We start from the raw sequence: 27571 nt of genomic DNA on the forward strand, positions 1-27571 counted from the left end.
ACCCCTTTGAATCATTTAATTTCTATCTATTGCTGTTTTTACCTGCTTATTGATGCGTTATTCCAAAATAAAAATATAACTAACAGAGCAGAAATGTAGATCCATGGGAAAAGTTTTGCTCGCCCTAAGATTGTGCAATATTCAATGTGATGACTGTTAAAAAGAAGAATTCCGTTTTTTAGCTTCTTAACAAGTTTCCATTTCGGAAAAAGCTTTTATGCAGCATGTTCCAATGAACCAGTTGAAGATGTTATTAACCTCAGGGTCTGAAACTAAAACACAGAGGTATTGAAATTCACAATAAAAGGCAAAATGCCTAGAACAGAGTCACCTATAAAGCATACTTATGATTACGCCTCTTGAGGTCATTTATCAAAGGCCAAAGAGTGATTTATGTAAGCAAACTAGTGCAGTTTCAGCCCTTTTTGCATTGTGTTTTTGACTGCCTTACCAAAGCAATAAAAAAACAAGTACTGAGCTGTAGTTATTGTTTTACTGCATTCACATTTTTGCTTGGCATATGGTGAATTAATAGAAAATACATTTTAATTACTAACTTTATTCTTTAGATTCAACTAATGTTATTGAGCAAAACCGAAGAAATGAGTCAAAGCATAAGTTGATATACAGTTAGGTCCATATATATTTGGACAGAGACAACATTTTTCTAATTTTGGTTATAGACATTACCACAATGAATTTTAAACAAAACAGTTCAGATGCAGTTGAAGTTCAGACTTTCAGCTTTCATTTGAGGGTATCCACTTTAAAATTGAATGAGGGGTTTAGGAGTTTCAGCTCCTTAACATGTGCTACCCTGTTTTTAAAGGGACCAAAAGTAATTGGACAATTGACTTCAAGGCTATTTCATGGACAGGTGTGGGCAATCCCTTTGCTATGTCATTCTCAATTAAGAAGATAAAAAGCCTGGAGTTGATTTGAGGTGTGGTGCTTACATTTGGAAGGTTTTGCTGTGAAGTAAACATGCGGTCAAAGGAGCTCTCCATGCAGGTGAAACAAGCTATCCTTAAGCTGCGAAAACAGAAAAAACCCATCCGAGAAATTGCTACAATATTAGGAGTTGAAAAATCTACAGTTTGGTACATCCTGAGGAAGAAAGAAAGCACTGGTGAACTCATCAATGCAAAAAGACCTGGGCGCCCATTGAAGACAACAGTGGTGGATGATCACAGAATAATCTCCATGGTGAAGAGAAACCCCTTCATAACTGCCAACCAAGTGAACCTCTCCAGGAGGTAGGCATATCAATATCCAAATCTACCATAAATAGAAGACTGCATGAAAGTAAATACAAAGGGTTCACTGCACGGTGCAAGCCACTCATAAGCATCAAGAATGAAAAGGCTATACTGGACTTTGCTAAAAAACATCTCAAAAAGCCAGCACAGTTCTGGAAGAACATTCTTTGGACAGATGAAACCAAGATCAACCTCTACCAGAATGATGTAAAGAGAAAAGTATGGCGAAGGCGTGGTCCAGCTCATGATCCAAAGCATACCACATCATCTGTAAAACACGACAGAGGCAGTGTGATGGCTTGGGCATGCATGGCTGCCAGTAGCACTGGGTCACTAGTGTTTATTGATGATGTGACACAGGACAGAAGCAGCCGAATGAATTCTGAGGTATTCAGAGCCATACTGTGTGCTCATATCCAGCCAAATGCAGCAAAACTGATTGGTTGTCGTTTCATACTACAGATGGACAATGACCCAAAACATAAAGCCAAAGCAACCCAGGAGTTTATTAAAGCAAAGAAGTGGAATATTCTTGAATGGCCAAGTCAGTCACCTGATCTCAACCAAATTGAGCATGCATTTCACTTGTTAAAGACTAAACTTCAGACAGAAAGGCCCACAAACAAACAGCAACTGAAAACCACCGCAGTGAAGGCCTGGCAGAGCATCAAAAAGGAGGAAACACAGCGTCTGGTAATGTCCATGAGTTCAAGACTTCAGGCAGTCATTGCCAACAAAGGGTTTTCAACCAAGTACTAAAAATGAACATTTTATTTAAAATTATTGAATCTGTCCAATTACTTTTGGTCCCTTTAAAAACAGGGTGGCACATGTTAAGGAGCTGAAACTCCTAAACCCTTCATCCGATTTTAATGTGGATACCCTCAAATGAAAGCTGAAAGTCTGAACTTCGACTGCATCTGAATTGTTTTGTTTAAAATTAATTGTGGTAATGTCTATAACCAAAATTGGAAAAATGTTGTCTCTGTCCAAATATATATGGACCTAACTGTACTTGCAATGTGTAAGAGCATGTTCACACTGAAGCCATTTCAGAAAACTAAATCTGCGAGCATGTCGAAATACTCGGAGACCACCAGAGCATGCTTGGAGAAACTGAAGTAATGAGCATACTCGCTCATCACTAGTAAATAGTAATAGTACATGTAAATAACATAGGGTACTTAGTTAAAGGGGCTTTACCACTAACAAAATTATATTTTAATTTAATTTTTTATTATACTTGGGTCTAGTTCATTTTTGCTCTCACTGGAGAGCTTGAGGAAGGTGAGTTTCAATGCTCCTTTCATTTGGTGTGGGTGCTGTGTGGTGGCCATTGTTGATTTAGTTTTTTGATGGTGGGACGCACAGTCTGGAGTCATGGGGATTCAGTCTTGCAGCATGGGTGCTGTGAGGCACCAGGCCATCCACCCTGCCAATGAATTGTGACTGCGGCAGTGGTAGACTCATAGCTCTGCTCCATTAGGGCGATAGGGACCCACTAAGAGGTTTGCCATGAAGTAGCAGTGGGCTTCATGCAGTCTGATCAGAATTTTAAACTAAGAACCTCATGTTCAGTTATATATAATTTTTTGCCTAGCGGCATTAGATTAATGTATGATTTTTGGAGGTGCGCTTCATGCTCTTTTTTTGGTATATAAAATTATATTTTAATCTGCAAATCTTGAAATAATGGTAAACTCCACAATTGGATGTGTTTGAAAATTGTTCCTGTGCTGAGATAATCTTATAAATGTGCTCCTGCTGGGAATTGTGTAATGGCTGTGTCTGACCGTACAGGGACATGGTCTGATCATACCACAGCTCCTGGGCAGAGGAGGAAGGAAAAGAATATTACAGCACGGGATCACAGCTGATTCTTTTTGTGAGATAAAGCATTTCCCTGCTTGTTTTTTACCTCAAAGAAAGAATCTGGCCAGAATCTGTGGTATATCTGACCTGTTCCTGCACGGTCAGACACAGACATTATACTTGGGCACATTTATAAGATTATCTCAGCATAGGAACATTTTTTTTAAATACATCCAATTGTTTAAATTGTTATTATCAAAAGATCTGATGATGAAAATGAACTTTTGCTCGTCGCACAATCCCTTTAATGCTATTTTGATAAAAAATCGTACAAGCTACTGCAGCAAGGTATATCCGGTCGGGACACTCCTAGCCTGTCTCTAGTATAAAAAAACCTAACCTTGTGTCAGCCAACCTCAATGTGAATAAGGGCAAAGTAGGACATAGGCCCTGAGTGTTCAGCCATCTGTCAATTACATTGAGTATTGTTTTTTTACAACACATAATGTATGATGAATTGCAATTTGCAATATTTCTTGGAATTAGAGTAAAAATTTTGTGATAAACAAATCTATGAGACAAATTTTAGAAAGAAAGATAGCATTTCGTCTTGGAACTAAAGAGATAGAAGAATGGATGGATGGATGGACAGATTATGAATATTATTAAGGAAAACTTTGTAGTGAGATGTTTTTGCCGTTTTTTTATATGTGGCCACCCTCAAATAGTCATATTATGATTTACGTTCTGTTATGAAGTTTGCTATCGTGTTGTGATATCGTATAGACTGGACCAAGGGAACCCAGTGGACGTAGTGTATATGGACTTTTCAAAAGCTTTTGATACGGTGCCACACAAAAGGTTGATACATAAAATGAGAATAATGGGGATAGGGGAAAATATGTGTAAGTGGGTTAAGAGCTGGCTCCGGGATAGGAAACAAAGGGTGGTTATTAATTGAGCACACTCAGACTGGGTTGTGGTTAGCAGTGGGGTAACACAGGGGTCAGTATTGGGCCCTCTTCTTTTTAACTTATTTATTAATGACCTTGTAGGGGGCATTCAGAGTGGAATTTCAATATTTGCAGACAATTTTGGAGGACAATTTTATATTACAGGATGATTTATGCAAACTAGAAGCTTGGGCTGATAAATGGCAAATGAGCTTTAATGGGGATAAATGTAAGGTCATGCACTTGGGTAGAAGTAATAAGATGTATAACTATGTGCTTAATTCTAAAACTCTGGGCAAAACTGTCAATGAAAAAGACCTGGGAGTAAGGGTGGATGACAAACTCACATTTAGTGGCCAGTGTCAGGCAGCTGCTACAAAAGCAAATAAAATAATGGGATGCATTAAAAGAGGCATAGATGCTCATGAGGAGAACATAATTTTACCTCTATACAAGTCACTAGTTCAACCACACTTAGAATACTGTGCAGAGTTCTGGTCTCCGGTGTATAAAAAAGACATAGCTGAACTAGAGCGGGTGCAGAGAAGAGCGACCAAGGTTATTAGAGGACTGGGGGGTCTGCAATTCCAAGATAGGTTATTACACTTGGGGCTATTTAGTTTGGAAAAACGAAGACTAAGGAGTGATCTTATTTTAATGTATAAATATATGAGGGGACAGTACGAAGACCTTTCTGATGATCTTTTTAATCATAGACCTGAGACAGGGACAAGGCGGCATCCTCTACGTCTGGAGGAAAGAAGGTTTAAGCATAATAACAGACGCGGATTCTTTACTGTAAGAGCAGTGAGACTATGGAACTCTCTGCCGTATGATGTTGTAATGATTGATTCATTACTTAAATTTAAGAGGGGACTGGATGCCTTTCTTGAAAAGTATAATGTTACAGAGTATATATATATACTAGATTCCTTGTTAGGGTGTTGATCCAGGGAACTAGTCTGATTGCCGTATGTGGAGCCGGGAAGGAATTTTTTTCCCCTGTGTGGAGCTTACTCTTTGCCACATGTTTTTTTTTTTGCCTTCCTCTGGATCAACATGTTAGGGCATGTTAGGTTAGGCTATGGGTTGAACTAGATGGACTTAAAGTCTTCCTTCAACCTTAATAACTATGTTACTATGTTACTTTTTAGAATGATAAGCTGGAATAATTAGCAATATTTGTAAAAATGCAAAAAGATTCTGTACCCTTCTTTATGACATAGTAATTAGTTACCCATTTCTGCAAACCTATTATAGGGTAAAATGAGCAGAAACACTGCCTATTTCAACATCTGCAAAATATCCTATTAAAGATATTGTGGAAAATCTGTCATATGTTTCTTTACTCAGCTTTCTTTACATTTATAGTTATATAATTATTAAAATTATTGTGAGGACTACTTTCTTAAATCATAGATGTGGCTACTTTTCCAGGACAATTTCTAATTTATACAGTAAGAGAATTGACAATAAATACCCTAGAAAATACCTACATTTGTACATTATATATGCATCAAGTTTTCTATAGTACATACAGGTAAAAATATACAAGTTTCATTAATTTTATGGTATTGATTTCCCATGAAATATTGTTTGTTTTGTATAATATATTTTTATCTGTTTCATTGGAGTTAGTTTTCTTTTTATATATTTCATTAGTAGTAGTATCAGGATTTGGAGAATTTGTGAATACCTCCCATGTTGAAACGCAGGGAATAAAAACCGTAAGTTAATAATTTTTATTTGAATTGACATATTCAATAATCAGCAGCACAGGAGGTATATTCTTCAGGATAGCCAATTATGTACTATCTAGATAGACCACTGCTGCTAATCACTGATTTCAGCAGAATCAGAGAACTGAGGCCAGAGATTCACGACATAGGTTACATGATTACACACCAGTGATCAGCTGCCTGGAAGTAAATAAAGACTAGTGAAGACTGAAACACCGAGGTGGTGGTGACTTAATGGAGTAAGCAGTGGCTAAATCACTGTTTACTTGTATTTAATTATTTTGGGGAAAACAAAATCGACACTGGACAATCTATTTAAATCAAATCTATTGACATTGACAACTCTTTCCCCCAGTTAAGTTAAAATGATCCTGATCCTGAATGAAGTACAATACCTTCATGTAGTCCAAAGTTCGGTTGGGTACCAGAGCTCTACCCGAACTTGAGCTTGAACCCCACAGATGTCAATGGGGTCCCATTGAGGAAATAACTGTAATTATTCAACAATCTGTTCTAACAGCAATGATTTAGCAAAATATATTGCAGTTCCAAATGTAAAGTCTAAAATATGTGTCTCAAAATAGTTAAATATTGTATTCATGATGCTGCTTGATTTATTCCAGTACCCAGAGACTAAATGCCATTTCAGATCAACTTGTAAAATTAAACTATTAAATTTACTATGTAAATTAAAATTATGTTATGCATTAACTTCAATGATCATTATTAGCATTCTGGTAAAAAAAACAAACATGTTGATTCACTCATTGCCCAAATGTTCCCTAATGTACAATTTACAAATTATGTTATCTTTTAAATTTTATTAGGTTAGATAGCCAATAATATAATAATTGCTGTAATTCAATGACCAAGATTTACATCTGGTGGCATGCTCTTGTATTATTTTCATTAAAAAAAGCAACAATTCTCCGATGACCTTGAAGCACTTATTTGGTTATGCGTCAGTAGCTAGCTTTTTATACACTTTTTTAAAAGCAATTTCCTTGATTAATTGTACACATTCACCAAAACTTATTGAAAAAAGGTACTCTACATGATTTATTTCATTTAAACAGACATGTTGTTAAAAAATACATACATCATAAACCACTACAAGTAAAACTACTGAATAAATCTGTGTTGAAAGGACCAGAACGTGCAAAGGCATTTAATAAATTTTTATTCTCTTTCAAACCATTGTACTTGTCTATTCTTTCACTGAACCATAGCAATTTAATCTGCTTGCCTAATATAGTACTGCAATCAACAAAAACTGGAGTTTAATTAATCTTACTCATCAATAATCAGAAAGGAGAATAAAAAGGTTGTTGGTTTCCTGAGAAATAGCTTCAAATATTTCAATAATCTATCTTAATTTAGCATATCACTAAACAGTAAATCCTTACATCTGGCCCATTTTTTTCAGATTATAGCCAGATCGTGTAGTTTTTAAAAGTCACCCTTCCCACATTATTTTAAAGGCTATATATGCCTTCTCACAGCTTTTTTCATTGTTCAATTGCTTGTTTATGTAGGTGATTTACAAAAAAAGTTACAAATCTTTCTCAGTTCTGACAGCTTTATTTTCTCTCCTTCCTTCCCTCTGTTTTAAAGATAGTTGTAATTAGAAGGAGAAGGGGGTTGTACACAAATCTGCAGTGGACAGAGAGATAAGTATCCAAAGAATTGCACAAAAAAGCTCAGCACCTGTATATAGAGTTCACATCCAGCCTGTATTCCAGGAAGAGAAATTTCCAAAAGAAAAAAAATCAGAAACTTGAATCTGTCTGCAAACTGTATATCTGAGGGTTTGAGAATGAATGGAGGCATGATTATTGCATATGAAAAGCTAGTGCAATGTTATTAACTAAATGAATCCACTAAAGCTTGTAAAAAAAACTTTCCACTCCAAAGTTGTCCATAGCCTTTAAACCATGTTTCCAGTTCTTAACTACAGTTTCCTGTATAAATTTACCTTAAAATGTTGATTCACTGTGTTTTTTTCTTTCAACGCTTAAAAATTGAAGCACAGTTGGACTGTTTTTTGTAAGATGAGGGTATTCTGTAAGTCTAATTTGTAGTAAATATCAGTTAACGCTTTATTCTCAAGATCTTTAATGGATGAAATAGCAATTGTTTATAAACGCAAGTAACATTGGAATTTACTTCTTATTGAAAATACTCTGTTATCAAGAATGGACAGATTTTTTATTGTATTATTTACCTCTTTCTGTCTATGTTACCAGCCACTCCTGCAATCTATCCACACTGGTCAGTTATCTAGACAAAGAGCAAAGCATTTACAAGCTCTTTCCTATCGTGTTTGTAAGTGCTGCTCTAAGCCTAATGAATCATTGGATATGGACAGCTTCAGTGTCTCTGAGGTCCTCATGTGCTGCAGAGTGAAAGCTACCTCTTGTTGCAGCATTGGAGACACATTGGACCAGTAGTGTGACAATGTCATTGGCCAAACTGTCAGTAAATCATGAGCACCCCACCCTCAGCGATCCAAAAGTTGTGAGGTCCTGAAAAGCTAACAAGAGAAAACTTTTTTTAAATAAATGTTTTAATGCCGCAAGTATCGGGTATCGGCCGATATTTGCGATATCGGAATTCCGATACCGAGTTCCGATATTTTTGCGATATCGGGAATCGGGATCAGGATGCATATTCATGTGTAAAATAAAGAATAAAAATAAAAAATAGGGATATACTCACCTTCGGACACGCCCTGGTTGTAACCGCTGCAACCGGCAGCCTCCGTTGCTAAGAATGAGCGAGTGAAGGACCTGCGATGATGTCGCGGTCTTGTGACTGGTCGCGTAACCGCTCATGTGACCGCTCACGTGACCGCGACGTCATCGAAGGTCCTCCACTCGCTCATTCTTAGGAACGGAGGCTGCCGGTTGCTGCGGTTACAACAAGGGCGCGTCCGAGGGTGAGTATATCCCTATTTTTTATTTTTATTCTTTATTTTACACATGAATATGGATCCCAGGGCCTGAAGGAGAGTTTCCTCTCCTTCAGACCCTGGGAACCATCCAGGATCACTTCCTATATTTGTGTCCCATTGACTTGTATTGGTATTGGGTATCGGTATCGGCGATATCCGATATTTTTCGGATATCGGCCGATACAATCCGATACTGATACTTTCAAATATCGGAAGGTATTGCTCAACACTAATTAGAATCCATAATAGTTTCCTTTTTTAGGCCTTTTGCTATACATCACAGCTTATAAACCAGCTTTATTTTCAAGCCATCATGAGTTCAAGAATACCCTAAATATGCTGTATTTTTACAATTACATTTTCAACCATCTAGCATCTGTTTTACTTTTTCCTTTTTTTCTATTTAATAGTGTTCTAGACATTTTTACTGGTTGTTAACATTTATGTGCAAATATGTAAAAGGACTTTTACTGCAATATATATTCCTATGATAATTTGAAATAATTCAAAAATTCATAATGACACATCTTACCCAATTTAATATTTTTATAAATGCCCACATATATAAGTGTTGCCAGCTTTTTTTGTAAATATATATCAGCGCAAACAAGGTGAGAGACAGTATTATATCAGGAATGTCAGCTGGCATAAGAACACCTGAGAAAATCCATTAAAAAGTCACACCAGATATTAATTTGGCGCATACAAATATATGAAACTGTATTATACAAAAAAAAGAGGAAAAACTAATTAAACACAATTAAAATCCGCAATGGTTAAATAAACTGCCCAAGGATAGCCCAAAGCAAAACTATGTGAACTCCCAGATGGACAACCAGAAATATGGCACTACGAAGATGGGTATAACACTATCAAATGTGTATAGTAAGACACAATCAGTGAAAAGCAAATAAAGAACAACTAACCATTAATTAAATCACAATCGAGTAAGACTAATTCCAAAACATAGAATAATCTCACAAAACATGAATGAAAACTGCAACTATGATAAAAATAAAAAATACACTAATTAATATAAGAAAGTAGGAAAGCTAAAATGCTGCCTAAAAGAAGAATATATATATCAACCCCTAATGCAAAGTGTTTAGAACAATACAGGTCCTTCTCAAAAAATTAGCATATAGTGTTAAATGTCATTATTTACCATAATGTAATGATTACAATTAAACTTTCATATATTATAGATTCATTATCCACCAACTGAAATTTGTCAGGTCTTTTATTGTTTTAATACTGATGATTTTGGCATACAACTCCTGATAACCCAAAAAACCTGTCTCAATAAATTAGCATATCAAGAAAAGGTTCTCTAAATGACCTATTACCCTAATCTTCTGAATCAACTAATTAACTCTAAACACATGCAAAAGATACCTGAGGCTTTTAAAAACTCCCTGCCTGGTTCATTACTCAAAACCCCCATCATGGGTAAGACTAGCGACCTGACAGATGTCAAGAAGGCCATCATTGACACCCTCAAGCAAGAGGGTAAGACCCAGAAAGAAATTTCTCAACAAATAGGCTGTTCCCAGAGTGCTGTATCAAGGCACCTCAATGGTAAGTCTGTTGGAAGGAAACAATGTGGCAGAAAACGCTGTACAACGAGAAGAGGTGACTGGACCCTGAGGAAGATTGTGGAGAAGGACCGATTCCAGACCTTGGGGAACCTGAGGAAGCAGTGGACTGAGTCTGGTGTGGAAACATCCAGAGCCACCGTGCACAGGCGTGTGCAGGAAATGGGCTACAGGTGCCGCATTCCCCAGGTAAAGCCACTTTTGAACCATAAACAGTGGCAGAAGCGCCTGACCTGGGCTACAGAGAAGCAGCACTGGACTGTTGCTAAGTGGTCCCAAGTACTTTTTTCTGATGAAAGCAAATTTTGCATGTCATTCGGAAATCAAGGTGCCAGAGTCTGGAGGAAGACTGGGGAGAAGGAAATGCCAAAATGCCTGAAGTCCAGTGTCAAGTACCCACAGTCAGTGATGGTGTGGGGTGCCATGTCAGCTGCTGGTGTTGGTCCACTGTGTTTCATCAAGGGCAGGGTCAATGCAGCTAGCTATCAGGAGATTTTGGAGCACTTCATGCTTCCATCGGCTGAAATGCTTTATGGAGATGAAGATTTCATTTTTCAGCACGACCTGGCACCTGCTCACAGTGCCAAAACCACTGGTAAATGGTTTACTGACCATGGTATTACTGTGCTCAATTGGCCTGCCAACTCTCCTGACCTGAACCCCATAGAGAATCTGTGGGATATTGTGAAGAGAAAGACCCAACACTCTGGATGAGCTTAAGGCCGCTATTGAAGCATCCTGGGCCTCCATAACATCTCAGCAGTGTCACAGGCTGATTGCCTCCATGCCACGCCGCATTGAAGCAGTCATTTCTGCCAAAGGATTCCCGACCAAGTATTGAGTGCATAACTGAACATTATTATTTGATTGTTTTTTTGTTTGGTATTAAAAAACACTTTTATTTGATTGGTCGGGTGAAATATGCTAATTTATTGAGACAGGTTTTTTGGGTTATCAGGAGTTGTATGCCAAAATCATCAGTATTAAAACAATAAAAGACCTGACAAATTTCAGTTGGTGGATAATGAATCTATAATATATGAAAGTTTAATTGTAATCATTACATTATGGTAAATAATGACATTTAACACTATATGCTAATTTTTTGAGAAGGACCTGTATATCGTCAAGGCAGTGATGTGCCAAAAATGAGATTAAGAAAATAATCAGATATGAAGTGGGATTTTCGCAATCTATAGGGAGAAGTGAGTCCCCTTGCATGCCGCTGGGTACACCGGCTTCGTCGGGTATACCGGCTTCGTCGGGGATAGCAGACAAGTCAAGAGTGCCTAATTGCATATTCCAAAAGAACAAAGATCAAAGCAATGTAGACCATATAGTAGCAATTAGCAAACATTTTTCACATACATATTTTTTGTATGTATGTTTAGTTTAGATCAGTTGATCAACCCCTTTTTACTTGATCTTTTTACATCAATGTCCTTGCATTACTGTTTTTAGTGGTTTAGCATTTTTATATTATGAGTACTCACTTTTGCACATGCTCATATTCTGTCTCTCATGTCTATGTTTTAGGGATATGTATGAGAGGCATTGATATATATAATTGGACTATCTTAGTAAAATAAACTCTGTTTTCCAAGTAATACTATTTTATTCAGCATAATCACCTTTCATCTCTACACATTTAGTACATTTAACAAATATTTCTAATAATGAGAAAACAGTTGCTATCCTGTTCTTCAAACCATAACTCCACACCATCAATTACCATCTCGTTTGTCATGAATTTTCATCCTTTTAATGATTTTTTTGTTTTTGGAAATAGATAATAATCTTATGAGGCCAAATCAGAAAAATATGACAGCTGATCCGAAATGTATAAAGCCAATTTTATTAAGATTTCTCAGTGCAATTTGGGGTTTGGAAAGTTTTTCCTGAAGTTCCAATATTAACCTGAGATGGTTAACTTAAAAAGTTACACAACATTTTTTGCTAAAATTTATCAAATGCACTTTTCATAGTTAATACTTGTTTCCATGGCAAAAGGATATATTTTTTCTGCTTTAGGTAATCAAACCAAAATATTATATATATATATATATATATATCATATCATATTCATGAGCTTCTCCCCCTTTATTACTTATATTTGTATATATATATATATACATATATATATATATATATATATATATATATATATATATATGTGTATATATATATACAAATATAAATAATAAAGGGGGAGAAGCTCATGAATGTTGCTAATAAAGAAATTCACTGCAATAATCCTAAATGGCTGCAATATCCAGCTGGCAGACTCAGTGATAGGAAACAGTCAAGAGGAAGTTCAGCACATCCATCCATCCATTTTTAGTGTAAAAAATTGATTACTTTATTATTGGTCTATTAAAGAAACGAAAAAAAAAAAAAAAAAAAAATCAGGGAACATTAAGTCTGACATGTTTGAGAGTGCGTTCCCACCTGAAACGAGTCACTTTTAATGTCCCCAGTATTTGTTTATTTTTTATACTTCTTATGGATGTATCTTGACTGGTTACATATATATATATATATATATATATATATATATATATACTTTATTGTTATTATAATTGCATATCATCAATTTTAGTGATTATTCAATACAATATTTAGCAGATGTATAAAATATATATTACTTACCCAGATATTTCCATCCTGATGATAAGGTTTCCAGTTTCTGGCTGTGTCACTGTAAAGCAGCCGGTATTGGGACACCCAATCAGAACTGCTGTACCGCCCTTGAGTAGCTATTGCACGAATTTGTTTCCTGCTTCCAAAATCCACCTGCAGCCACTGATAGTGATCACTGTCCAGTGGTGACCAACCACCATCTCCTGCAGATTGAAAAATACACCACATAATTAACCAATACATAAATCAAAAATATGAATGATTATACTAACATATTAGTTTTAAGAAATGTTCAAAATACATCTAAACATAACAAAACAGTCATAATTTGTTACATAATTGCTTACACCATAATCCCTCAACTAGTACTAAATAGAAACATGACATATTTGAAAAAGACCATCTAGGTCAGTGCCATTCAAATCAATACATACGTTGAATAGCAATCAATTTCCACAATCAATTTCTAATTATCATAAATTAAGTATTCTGTCCATTACTGACCTTCCTTACTATAAAGCTATTTTCTCAAGGCATCCTGCTGCTATGTAAAACTACTTTCTTACTGCACAGTGGGAGGCCTTAATCTTTTGAATATAAAAAAGAAAAGTATATCAAAGGCAAGTGGTAGCACACATTATCACATTTACATAATCCCACAATATAATTTAATGAAAGACCTCAAAGCACATCAAGTGGAAAAAAGACCTGCAATTACAAATGGTTTGCTTTGATCAGTTAACTTCAAAACAGTACTTAAAGAATCCTCAAAAGTATTTATAATAGTAAAATGGTTAATACAAATATTTACTTTATAAAAAGATGGAAAAATTAGACCTTGTTCATACTGTGCGATAGTTATGAAGTTGTAACCACGTCCTTATAAATATATAAAAGATGTGTCTTCATACAGTTTAATTTCAATAATGGGAAAAACCAATGGCAATGTCTACACTTTTGGATTTAGCTTATGTGACAGATGTGAACATACCCTGAAGGTAGATTCTGACTTAGTTTTTTTTTTTTTTTTTTTAAAGTCTCTGAAGTTTTGAAGCAATTTTTTTTTAGTAAAAGTTGAGAGGTAGATTCAAAGACAGATAAGGTCTGCCAGACCAAAGTGACTGTTCAAACTAAGCACAGGACCTTAACGAGCACTTCTGCCATAGGACAAAATTAGTATGTCCCTCAGGCGGCAGTCTAAGGTGTGTCTCAGATTTAGCTGATCCTCATAGGTTCTCCAAACTAGATGTTGAACTGACATCATGTTCAGAGCACCGATGGAACACTGGTGTCATGACTCAAGATTTGATCTGCAAGTCTTGTGGTTATCTGCTGACTTCTCTGTGAGCTGAGTCACTAGAGATCCTGTCGTTGTCGGGGTGCTGATTTGTCTTTGCCTTTTATCACTTCTTTCTTAGAGCAGGTGTTTTCCATTTGCTATTTGGCATATCCTGTCACTCTGCAGGATCTTCTATTTAAACCTCACTGCTTCCATTGTTCCCTGCTGGTTATAGCTTAAAACTCCCCAGTTTGGTGGTGAATGAGTAGTCCTTATTTGTGAAAGCTAGAAACTCTAGGAGTTTTTGCATGTTTTTATAGTATGTGTATTTCTTAATCTTTTCCCATTTGGTTGGTCCCACCGAATGGTTCTCTTGTTTTCCACTTTGTTGTTGCTTGAGCATTTTTGTATGATTACAGTTCCCTTTCATCCCATTCTTTTTCCCTGTCTATCTGGTTTGTGTTATCCATTTCCCGTCAGTACTACACCTCCCTGGATGCGGAAGGATTTAGTTCAGTGTGCATTCAGGAGCATAGTAAGGTTGAAGATGCAGGCCTCTCTACTTTTAAGAGTATCCCTGGGACAGAGATTGTGAGGGCCCCAGCTCCAAGGTCTGTTGCATACCACTCCCCCTTACTTCAGACTTGCACATTGTGACATTATCACCAGCCCACTCCATTCTGTGCATTCTGAAAGGCCATAGTGCATGGGGAGGATGCCGTGACTGTGCAGTTACGGTTTTTGTATTCAGAGGTGGCAGATACAGTAGTATTCAAAATAATAGCAGTCCAATATGACTAACCAGATTAATAACTGCTTTTGATATAAATTATATTACCACATGTCAAACAATTTACCAGTAGGTGCAGTAGATTCTAAGAAAACCAACAGACTCCTCAATCATGATCTGCATGTTTTCGAGTCAGTTTATTAGAATAATTAATTGAAAGGGGGTGTGATCAAAATAATAGCAGTGTGGAGTTCAATTAGTGATGTCAATCATTCTGTGACGTAACAGATGTGAATCAGGTGGTCCAAACATCCTGGGCTGGAATAACAGTTGACAGGTGTCAGACGTTGGTTGACTCTATGCAACATAGATGCAAAGCAGTTCTAAAAAACTGTGGATGTGCAACTGAATATTAGGTTAGTGATTCACAGTAATGCTAAATTGTCATAAAACAGTATATATTGTGAGTTTGTAAAGACAAATGCAGACGCTACTATTTTTTTGAATAGCCAAATGTTTATTTTTTGTTATTTTCTGTAAAATAGTTAAAAATTATATACATTCATTTCTCTTCATGGTTTGAATTAGAAAACAGTGTGCAGTGTTTCCAATGCATGGAAATAAAAAGTAGCAAAAAAAGTTTATTAACCTATGTTTTTGAACACACTGCTTTGATTTTGAACACTACTGTGTGAAGCAGCAACAACAGCATGTGCTAACCACCACTACGTAGGTTCAGCTAAATCTAATATTGCCCTCTATGCCTCAGATGAATTATCCTGATTGTTTCAATGGGGATCAAATCAAAAGTTTTATACTTTGCTTTCTTCATGTAATTTATTTTTTCATCTCAGTCCTGTTTCATCCAGAAGCGAGAGTCAATGTGTGGGTATTGTTATGCCGCTGCTCAGTGGAGAGCTTCAGGCTTGGGCATTTTCTCTGCTTGAGGAATTTCCATTTTCTTCCTCTGTAGACTTCTTTTCTGTGCTCTGGGGCTCATTTATTATGACCTTGATAAAGTGGCAGTTGCTGAATCTATGGTCCGCAGGTTGATTCACGGGAAATGTAGTGTGGAGGAGTACTGCTCTTAATTCAGATGCTGGGCTGTGGAGACCTCATGGAATGAACCAGTTCTCTACAGTCAATTTTGCCAGGGTCTTTCCAGTCAGATATGGGATATGATGGTTTATTGTCCCTCCCTGTGGTTTTTGGATGAGACCATGTCTCCAGCAGTACATTTGGACTGACGTCTTAGAGATCAGAAAACATTTGAGGATGTTTTTGTGACTTCTCACTTTCTTCCTACTGAGACTGAAGAATTGATGCAGATTGTGGCCTGCCGAGCTTCCATGGAGGGAGTAAAATTAGAAACTCCTGCACGCTTCTATCTGTACTGAAGTGGAAAGGGTCATGTGATTAATTAGTGTCTCATATACTATAAAGAGTTTCTTAATGCTAAGGAGAAGGAAGAAAAAGAGTCACTAGCATGTAAGAACATTGTTTCTGGAGGTAAGAGACTGTCTCACATGCAGACTACAGGTTGCTTTTTCACAGGTTTCTTTGGCTACCAAATCTGAAGTCATAGTTACCTCGGCATTTGTTGAATCAGGTTCCACCTTAGATCTCATTTAAAGTGAAGCTGCTGGTGAGCGTGGGTATATTGTTGCAATTTTTGGCCATCCTGTCCAAGTAGCTGCAATTGATAGTTCTCCTTTTATTCAGACTCATGTTACTTCTACGGCTGAGAATATATGCATCATAAGGCGGTGCTACACACAGAATCTATTTCATTTATGATTTTACCTTCCTTGCCAGGTAAAAGTGTGATGTGTATGCTCTGGTTGTTTAAACACAATTCCTATCAATTGGGAGACTCAGATTGCTAATTTCTATTTTTAGTTAATTATGGACTTTTCGGTTAATTGTCAAACCTCTTACTGATATGACCAAGAAGGGTACTAATTTTTCCTCTTCGTCCACTGAGGTGTTTGATGCTTTTGCTGACCTCAAAACAGCTTTTTCTAAAGCCCTTGTCCTCAGTTAATCCAATGTTGATTTTTCAATGACATATCTCCCAGATACTAAGAATGTAGGAGCGGAGAATTTGCTTGGCAAGGAGAGTTGGGGGGGGAGTTTTGGGCTCCGGATGTGTCAGACATCGACTACAGCATCATGTTCAATGGAAAGGTTTTGGTCTAGAGGATATTGCCGAGGTCGATACAAAGGATTTGTATGCAGGCCACCTGATGAGGGAGTTTGTTGGGGATTTCTATTTAATCCTCACTGCTTCCATTGTTCCCTGTTGGTGATAGCTTACAACTACCCAGCTTGGTGGTGAATGAGTAGTCCTTATTTGTGAGTTAGTTGGTGTTTATTCTAGGAGTTTTCTGTGTGTTTTTTGTAGAATATGTATTCCTTTATCCTCTCCCATTTGGTTGGTTGCTACTGTTCCTTTGTTTTTCACTTTGTTGTTGCTTGAGTGTTTTTGTATGATTGCAGTTTTCCTTTATCCCAGTCTCTTTCACTTATCTGTCTTGTTTGTGCTATCCGTTTCTCATCCATCCCATACCTCCCTCGGTGGGAGAAGAATTAGTTCAGTGTGCATTCAGGAGCATAGTAAGGCTGTAGACTCAGGCCCCTCTACCTTCAAGAATACCCCTGGGACAGGGAAAGTGAGGTCCCCAGCTCCAAGGAAGGTTGCAGGCCCCTCCCCCTTACTTCAGACAGGCAAATTGTGACTACTGGTTCCATTCTCTTTGCATTTAATTGTCTTCTCAGCTTTCAGACTCAAATATAATTAAGTATATGAGTGTCGTCACTGTAAGGGTAAAAACGAAATGCAGCACCTGTAATATAAGCAGGTGACCTCATGATGCTGCTGATATTACAGCAGTGCCGCAGAAGTGTTGAAGATAGCAGACATAGTAAACAATTCATAGTGGAGCAACAGATACAACAGATTACACTGGTCAACGCAATTTTTCTGGCAAAAGGTTTTAAAACATATTTTAAGTCAATTTTGGCTGCTGATTACGAATATGGACTCCGTTTTTGGCTATCACATCAGGATTTTGAGATATTTTCAACTTTTGATGAAAATTACTCCTAATGTTTTATGATAAAAACACATGATTTTTGGTACTACATTTTGTATATTTTTAATCACGGAATAACAAAGATTACAAAGTCTATGTACAGCAAATCAAATATACTTACAGAATTTAACTACAAAATATAAAAACACATATATATGGCACACAGATGAATGACAAATGGCAGTTATTTGAACTTTCTTTTCTTGGCTGATCTGTGATGTACAGCTTCTGGGTTGTCTCTCATCAAGCTCTAGCAATAGTCAGCCATCATATGTGAGTTCCACTGGCCTTGATACCATTCTTCCATTGTTTTAATGTCCTGATGAAAACGCTCCCCTTGTTCCTCGCTCGCATCCCCAAGGTTCTCTGGAAAAAGTCCAAATGGCTGTGTAAATAGTGAATCTTGATACTCATTCTACATCCAAGATTTCGCAGACTCATTAGTAGCTCTTCCACAATCTCTTCATAGTTGTCTGCTTTCTTACTCCCTAGAAAATTCTGCACCACATTACAAAATGCATTCCAAGCTCTTTCTTCTGTCTCAATCATTGATGTGATAAAATTTGGGTCTCTCATAAGTGTTCTTATTTGAGGTCCATCAAATATTCCAGCCTTTTTCTTTTCTTCACTAAGACTAGGAAAAGTTGAACATATATAGTTAAAGCATTCTCCACTGTGATTGAGAGCTTTGACGAACTGCTTCATCAATCCAAGTTTTCTGTGTAAGGGAGGAAAGACAATGTCCTTCCTATCCACTAGAGGATCATGGATGACATTCTTATCGCCAGATGCCAAACTCTGTCGCTGAGGCCATTCAGTTTTCACCCAATGCTCTGCTGTAGCTCTACTGTCCCAGTAGCACAGAAAACAAGGGTGTTATCATAACAAATGGGAATTATGCATGTTCAAAGAAAACAAAGATATTCTCACATTTATTGGGAGACAAAATGAAAACTAAATTTACCTTAGTAAACCATATAAACCGGCACTTTTCATATACTACTTATATTTATCTTGGAATTCATGAAAATGGGCTATATACCTATAGCGCAAAAATGTGATATGGTAGAGAAATAATAAGATCAGATTTGAATTCAGCACCCTCAAATTAGTCTAAAACTGTTCTTAAATTCCATACCTGAATTTTTTTTTTTTTTTTTTGCAGACCAGTGTTATTAGGGGCTGCATCGCACATTGTTACAGATGTAGTTCATTAGAGAGGACAATGTCTCATTTGTAGATAAAAAAAATTGTTCAGTATAATGATTGTAATTCATAAAGGAAGACAGTGTCATGGTCATATTTCATAATGGGAAAGAACAGCATTTTAAATTTATGAGTGGGTGCAGTGTTACTGTTAGAGCTCATAAGGGGGCAGTGTAATGGTTATATTTCATGAGGTTAGACTGTGTAGCTGATTCATTTTATAAGAAATACCTAAAAATAACAACTTTATAGCCAGGTAAGCAGAAAGTTTAAAATCCAAGTTTATTGAAATATACAGTAAAACCAGGCCATAAAAGGCAAAAAGAAAATAAAAAGGTGAGAAACACAGAAGAGGTATATAGGTGGCAATAAGGTAGTTAGTATGGTAAGTAATCAATCAAACAATGACATATATAGGCAGGAAGGTAAAATATCAATTATTAGTATACATCCCATGTGTGGCTAATAAATAATAAGAAACACAGTAATCAAATTTATATGTAAATAGATACAGTAGACAAAGCAAGGCATGGATAGGCACACAGGCAGTAAAGTTCAGCAGTGAACTACCCCTCTATATCTTAGCAGCTATGCACTGCTGAACAAATATACATAATAGGAATAGATCAAATACATGCCTGCATAATAAGAGTAAGGCCGGGATCACACTACCGTAGAATACTGGTGAGTAGGGTTGAGCGAAACGGGTCGGCAATTTTCAGAAGTCGCCGACTTTTGGCAAAGTCGGGTTTCATGAAACCCGACCCGACCCCTGTGTGGGGTCGGCCATGAAGTCGGCGATCTTCTGAATCTGGAATCGGAATTCCGATACCGATTCCGGATATGTTTAAGATATCGGGAATTGGTATCGGAATTCAGATTTAAGTGTAAAATAAAGAATTAAAATAAAAAATATCACCATACTTACACTCTGATGCGCCCTGGTACTAAGCGGGAACCATCCTTCCTTAGAATCAGCCTTCCAGGACCTTGCGGTGACGTCGCGGTGACGTCGCGGCTTGTGATTGGTCGTGCGGCCGCCCATGTGACCGCTCGCGCGACCAATCACAAGCCGCGACGTCACCGTGACGTCACCGAAGGTCCTGGAAGGGCTGATTCTTAGGAAGGAAGGCTGCCGTAAAGAAGCAGGGCATGCCCGAGGGTGAGTATATACCTAATAGGAATATACTCACCCTCGGCTTCTTTCCGGCAGCCTTCCTTCCTAAGAATCAGCCCTTCCAGGACCTTCGGTGACGTCACGGTGACGTCGCGGCTTGTGATTGGTCGCGCGAGCGGTCACATGGGCGGCCGCGCGACCAATCACAAGCCGCAACGTCACCGCAAGGTCCTGGAAGGCTGATTCTAAGGAAGGAAGGTTCCCGCTTAGTACCAGGGCGCATCAGAGGGTAAGTATAGCAATATTTTTTATTTAAATTCTTTATTTTACACTTAAATATGGATCCCAGGGCCTGAAGGAGAGTTTCCGCTCCTTCAGACCCTGGGAACCATTGGAAACCCAATGCACTGCATTGGGTTTCGAGTTTCGGCCGACCCCGACTTTTTTATAGGATCGGCCGATTTCACTCGACCCGACTTTTGAAAAAGTAAAAGTAAAGGTCGCTCAACCCTACTGGTGAGTGCTATGTGAAAAAACATTGCATAACACTCGGCCTAGTGTAAATCTTTGGAGCAGCTCACATCACCATTTATTTTCTCAGGCGTATTCAGCATGTGTGTAAAATCACAGCATGCTGCGATTGCACGCGTATATTGTCCGGGACTCGCCAATGCAAGCCTATGGAAAAAAATTGCACAGCACTCGGACCATGTGAATGCTGTCCTATTTTTATGCACCTCATCCTTTGGAAAGCTGGCAATTCATGTTCTACGTACAGTAAAATCACTAAAGGAGCTGACAGGATAGAAGAGATTGATTACATACTGTAAATACAAATAGAATAGGTAGATATACAGATGTCTGTGACAAATACAATTAGTACAGTGTTTGTGCAGCTAATTGTATATGTATTTAATTAATAAAAGATTGTTTTTTGGAAAAAAAAATGGCGTGGGCTCCTGCAAAATTTTCATAACCAACAGAGGGAAAGTCAACAGCTGGGGGCCGATGTTTATAGCCTAGGAAGGGGTTAATACCCATGGACCTTCCAATGCTATTAATATCAGCTCACAGCTGTATAATTAGCCTTTACAGGCTACTAAAATGGGGGCTAATATTAATAACCTAGGAAGGGGCCATGGATACTGCCCCCCCAGGCTAAAAACATCAGCTCCCAACCTCTCCAGAAAAGGCGCATCTCTAATATGCACCAATTCTGGCACTTATCCAGCTCTTCCCACTTGCCCTGTAGTGGTGGCAAGTGGGGTGAAAGTTGAGGGGGGTTGATGTCACCTTTGTATTGTCGAGTGACGTCAAGCCCCGAGGATAGTAATGAAGAGGCATCAATAAGATTCCCCCATTACTAACCCCATAGTCACATTGTAAGAAAACACACACACACAGAAAAAAGTCATTTAATTTAAAGAAAGACACAGACTCCTTTAATAATCTTAATTAAACCATATTTATGACCTCGCCCAATCCCCGATGCCCTCATCATCTGCAAAAGAGGTAAAAAAAGCAAACAACAATATTCCTCACCTTTCCGCAGAGATGCTTTTAAACCCTTTGTCCCACGAAGGGTCTAGCTCTGCTTTATCTAGATGGCAGGCTGCATGTTTGCATAATACAGCCAAGTAGCCTGTCATCCAGTAGACACTGAGCACCGTGTGCTCAGTGTCTGCCTGTAAACTGCTATTCCCTGTCTCAGAGCAACTTGAATGTGATAAAGTTCTGCTAGCAGTGCCGTATGATGGGTCCTGCGAGTTCACGGCCAATGAACTCACTTCACCTTTCTGAAAATTCCCACGGCACTCGCATTGACGTCACTTAGTCACACTGACTTGTAGAATCATGTTCACAAGTCATTTTTACCATACAATGGATATAGTAAAACAAAAAAATAATGATGCAATTACATTTATTCTTTGCCGTTTTAAATTGCACTGCAGAAAGGGACACCATTTAAACTTTCTCTGCAAACAGCAAGAAAGAATCAGTGATCGATACAATTCTAGTAAAAATCTTACTTTCAGTATCCAAAATCGTAACTATACTTATCAGAAATAGTTTTGTTAAATATGCTAATAAGGAACCTGTAACATTCTTGGCATGACAAGACAGTTCAATGCACTTTGCTACCTACTTGTTTCCATTTATCTATTTAAACCTATTTCTCCTATAAAAATGAAAGCCATCAATTAAAGAAGATGGGTATGGAGTTAGATGCAAAATGAAGATGATGGGAACGTGCGCTTAACTACTCAGCCACGCCAAGTATTCACAAAACACCTCATTAGCATATTTGCAGAAATAAATATTTCTTGTAAATCTGGTAATGAATTTGAATGATAATTATTAAAATTTTGTCCCTTCATTGGGCTGTGCTTGGTTTGAACAGTAATTTGTGCTGACAGACTGCTTGTCAAAGCATAAAGATAGAACTTAAGCTTCTTCCTGCAGGATTTACCTCTGAATCCATTTCAATTGCGTCATTCAAAAAAAGAAAACGAAGAGAAAAAAAATATTCAAATGTATTGAGATACAATTACAGTCATGCCTGCATCTTAGTTAAAAAAATGAAATATAGACCAATGGATAATAAAAAAAATAATGTGGCATTAACCCAATAGCAAATTCTAAAAATGTGTTTCTCTCCACCCTGAGCACCTTCAACAGTAAATATTCCATGACTAGGACATGTATGTCCAGAACTATGATTGATATACTTATCATCCACATCTTTGCCTCGTTACTTGATTTCCCAGTAATCTACTAACTGCACCTCACACATGAGTGGTAATAGATCTGCTTGATTTTATATCAGTTGTGTTGACTGGCCTGGCAGTTACACTTATGTTTTCAATGATTCATTTCTAGACTCTTTCCTCAAAACTATTTTCACATTAATGGCTCGCTCAAATGAGCGCATATATCAGACGAGTGTTATCCGATGTTACATCGCCTAGCTCTCTGACAAATGTTATTCGATGCGGCAGTGCTTATCATTTTATTTTTCTCCTACTGATTCAGCATGACAAAAAAATTGCAGTATAAATCAGATAGCACACACCCATTCAAGTCTATGGGTGCGTGGAAATCATTGGACTGCACTCGGATGATATCAGAGTGCAGTCTGATTTCTGTGAACTTATCTTATCTTATCTTCTCCTCACTTGTGCTATGATTCTCTTATCTAAGAGAATCAGAGCACACTAAGCTGACACTCCGATCAATCTCTGATCAGAGTTTGATCAGAGTGCCTTTTACATAATTGATCGGAAGAGAGAATTTACGATCATGTGACCATAGCCTCAAACAAACAAAAACAAATACAGATTTATGCAGTGCCTTATAGCAATAGTCTCATATTACTCTCAAATGATTATATTATTGCACTCATAATTGGAAATTAGCTGGCATTTTAAAATGTGTTTTTAGACTGGCCCAACTGTGATGAATATGCGGCATCCTTACAATAGGAATTACTCTCCTACTGATAGTGCAGTCATTATTTTACTGGAAACAATTGCATCTAGAGTTGAGTGGATATTCTAGGGGATCAAGTTCAAGATGAATTTCCTGAAATTTGCGATTTCAAGAAAATTATGGTGACTGATATGGCTGTTTTTTTTTTTTTTTGTTTTATTACAGCAGACAATGGCTTCAGTGGAATAAGTGATGTCGTGAATAAGTTTTAATTTAGATTCATTATTCCATTTTCATTATTTCATTTAAAGGACAGTATTCTGGCTGTGTGTTTATTTACAATATAACCATAGGATTAGTAATGGATAGGAATTTTATAGACGCCTCTACTTTATTAAGCCGTAGGCTTGATGTCACAATGCAAAGGTGACATCAACCCCATAAATATGAACCCCACTTGCCACCATCACAAGGCAAGTGGGGAGAGCTGGACAAAGAGCCAGAATTGGCAAATATAATTAATGCATATTTTCTGGGGTTGCTGCAGACTGCTATTTTTATGCTGGGGATGTCAATATCCATGGCCCCTTACCAGCCTGAGAATACCAGCCCACAGCTGGCTGCTTTAGAATTGCTGGTTGTCAAAAATTGGGGGGACCCCACACCATTTTTTAATTATTTTTTTAAGTAATTAAAAAATATGGCATGTGTACCCCTCCATTCTTGATAACCAGCCTTGCTGAAGCTGTCAGCTGAGGGTTGCAGCCTGACTGGTTATCAAAAATGCAGGGGAATCCTAATTTATTTCTTTTGGGGTCCCTCATTTTAATAACCAGGAAAAGCTAAAGCTTACAGCTGTGAGCTGATATTAATAGCCTGGGAACCTTTATGAATATTGTCTCATTCCCAAAAACATGACATTAGACCCCAGCTGTTGGCTTTCCCTCGGGTGTTTATGAAAATTACAGAGAACCCCACTCCACTTTTTTGCCTTTTTAAAAATGTATTTACAAGTACAGTAAAATACATACCCAAGGTAACCTTAGTTTACAGCCATCAGGTGTCAGGACTCTGAACATTTTTTATTACCTTTTGTGCATTACTGACCTTTTCCAAGATGGCGTCTTTGGTCTCATGTGCACTGTGTCTTCCTGCTATAAAACTCCACCCCTGCCTTCAGTCTGTGCTAGAGTATTCTGCCTTGCATCCAGCTCCTGACCTCTGGTGATTCCCTGGCTATGTACCTGCTCCTCTGAACCTGTGGGGTTATCCTGCTACTCTGCTCTGAATTCCTGCTGCATACACCAGTTCCAGTAATCCTCCTTCATCTGATGCCCGTGTTTACTTCCATCTGCATTTGCTGGACATGTAAACTGTTTCTGCTCTGCAAGAACGTGAGACTATTAACCAGGCCTCCCTGGTTGAGCTAAGATATTATTTGAACTGCCTTATAAGCATATCTATCTGTGTTTTGGACTAAGCAAGGACTTATTCGTGTCAAGTATCCTCAAGAATAATTGTGCTTCATAGACTTTCTGCGTGATTGCATTTTCCTCTGAAGTTTCCTATAGACTGCTAAGCTGCATTTAATATTTACTCCAAGTGTTGTGGACTTGAGTTTCTCTCTGCACCTGTTTGAATCACTGTGTGATAATATAGACTTTACCACTTATAAAACTGTGACCTGTAGTTGTCTTGTTCCACGCAAAGAGTCTCCTGAGTTATAACCCTATAATTATTACATCAGGTGTACAAGCAGCTAGAATCTTCTGTAAGCTTACCTTTCTGGAAGCTTAAAATGTCTCTCAAAGTTTCATATGAGGTTTCCAGACCTCACAGCTGCCGGCAAACCCACTGGCCGTGAACTCTGGTAACATAAAAAGGGTCTCATGGTAGAACCAGTGCCAGACTATTGAATTCCAGAGTGGCGAGTTCTCGACTTGCGGCTATTCATCAGTCTGGCAATGGCACTTGCATAGCAAGAGCAACAGCTGCTATGAACTCAGGTGACCTTACTGTTCTTGTTGACAATTAAAAACGTAATTGAAAAACAACGCATGGGGGTCCCCCATCATTTTCATAATCAGCAGAGGGAAAGCCAGTGGCTGGAGGTTGATGTTAATATTCTGGGGAAGAGACAATATTCATAAAGGTTCTCAAGCTATTATTATCAGCTCACGAATGTACACTTAGCCTGTCCTGGTTATTAAAGTGGGGGACCCACAAAAAAGTGATATAGGGACCCCCTATATTTAATAACCAGCAAGACCGCTATGTGTTGATATTAATAGCCTAGGAAGGGGCCATGGGTATTGGCCCTTCCCAGACTAAAACATCAGCTTTCATCCATCCCAGAAATGACACATACATAAGATGCAACAAATCTGGCACTTAGCCTCGCTCTTCCCACTTGCTCAGGTGCAGTGGCAAGTGGGGTGATAGTTGGGAGGTTGATGTATTCTTTTTATTGTCAGGTGGCATCAAGCCCAGAGGTTAGTAATGGAGAGGCATCTTTGAGATGACCCATTACTAACCCCATGGTCATATTGTATAAAAAAAATCAACCCAGAATAAAGTCCTTTAATCGAAAGAATGACACAGATTCCTTTAATGAACACAAATTAAACCATACACCAGACTACACAGCCTGTCATCCAGCAGAGACACTGAACAGCATGTGCTACTACTGCTCAGTGTCTCGCAGTGAACTCCTATAAGTTATACTCAGTTCATCTCACTATCTCAGTGACGTCAGCGCAAGTGCTGTTACCACTTTTCAAATGGTGCTCGTGCTGACATCAGTGACTTGAACTGAGCTCATTGGCTGTGAATTCCGAGGACATTTCTGATGGCATCGCTAGCATGAGAACTTTCTCATGCTCATGGTGACATCAGTCAGGTCATAGGAGTTTATCGCAAGATACTAAGAAGCGGTAACACACGCCGCTCAGTGTCTTTTCTGTATGGCAGGCTGCAACAAGCAACAATACAGCCTGTCATCTAGATGTAGCAGATCTTGACCCGTCATGGGCCTAAGAGATTATCTTCTCAGTGGACAGGTAAGGAATATTGAGGTTTATTATTTTAATCATGTTGCAGGACACCATGGCGAGTACGGTTTAATTTAGATTCATTAAAGAAGTCTGTGTCATTATTTCAATTAAAGGACTTTATTCTGGGTGTGCATTTATTTACAATGTAACTAGAGGATTAGTAATGGAAAGACGTCTTATAGACACTTCTCCCTTACTAAGCTGTGGGCTTGATGTCACTGGACAATAGAAAGAGGACATCAGACCCACAAATATAAACCCCACTTGCCATCACCACAGGTCAAGTGGTGGCTATGGGCTGATATTTTTAGATTGCGTGGGGCAATATCCATGGCCCCTTTCCAGCCTGAGGATACCAGCCCCGAGTTCTCTACTTTATCTTGGCTAATTGTCAAAAATGAAGGGGACCTTATGCCATTTTTTAATTATTTAATTAAATAATTACAAGATACAGTGTGGGGACCCCACTATCCTTGATAACCAGTCTTGCTGAAGCTGACAGCTAAGACTAATCTTAAGCTAATCTAATGTGATGCACCACTTCTGGTTCAGCTGCGGCCTGGTATTTTTAGACAGGGAAGGACCCAAAAGCAATGGACGTTCCCACCCTGAGGTTGCAAGTTTATTACTTGTAGGGATATTGTGAAATTATATATCAGCAGGTTATCTACAGTGGTATGTAAAAGTTTGGGCACACGTGGTCGAAATTAC

General features: G+C 38.0%; 1 protein-coding gene across 1 annotated transcript in view; it reads right to left on the reverse strand.

The window, feature by feature from the left end:
• CNTNAP2 (contactin associated protein 2) overlaps positions 1-27571 on the reverse strand; it is a 3158824-nt gene that overhangs the window by 2125985 nt on the left and 1005268 nt on the right. The window contains exon 3 of the mRNA XM_077269131.1: positions 12961-13154. Within this exon, the coding sequence (XP_077125246.1) occupies positions 12961-13154 (194 nt within the window). The remainder of the gene's footprint in view (positions 1-12960; positions 13155-27571) is intronic.

This window comes from Ranitomeya variabilis, chromosome 6 (assembly GCF_051348905.1).
Source record: "Ranitomeya variabilis isolate aRanVar5 chromosome 6, aRanVar5.hap1, whole genome shotgun sequence".
In the NCBI taxonomy this organism is placed as follows: domain Eukaryota; kingdom Metazoa; phylum Chordata; class Amphibia; order Anura; family Dendrobatidae; genus Ranitomeya; species Ranitomeya variabilis.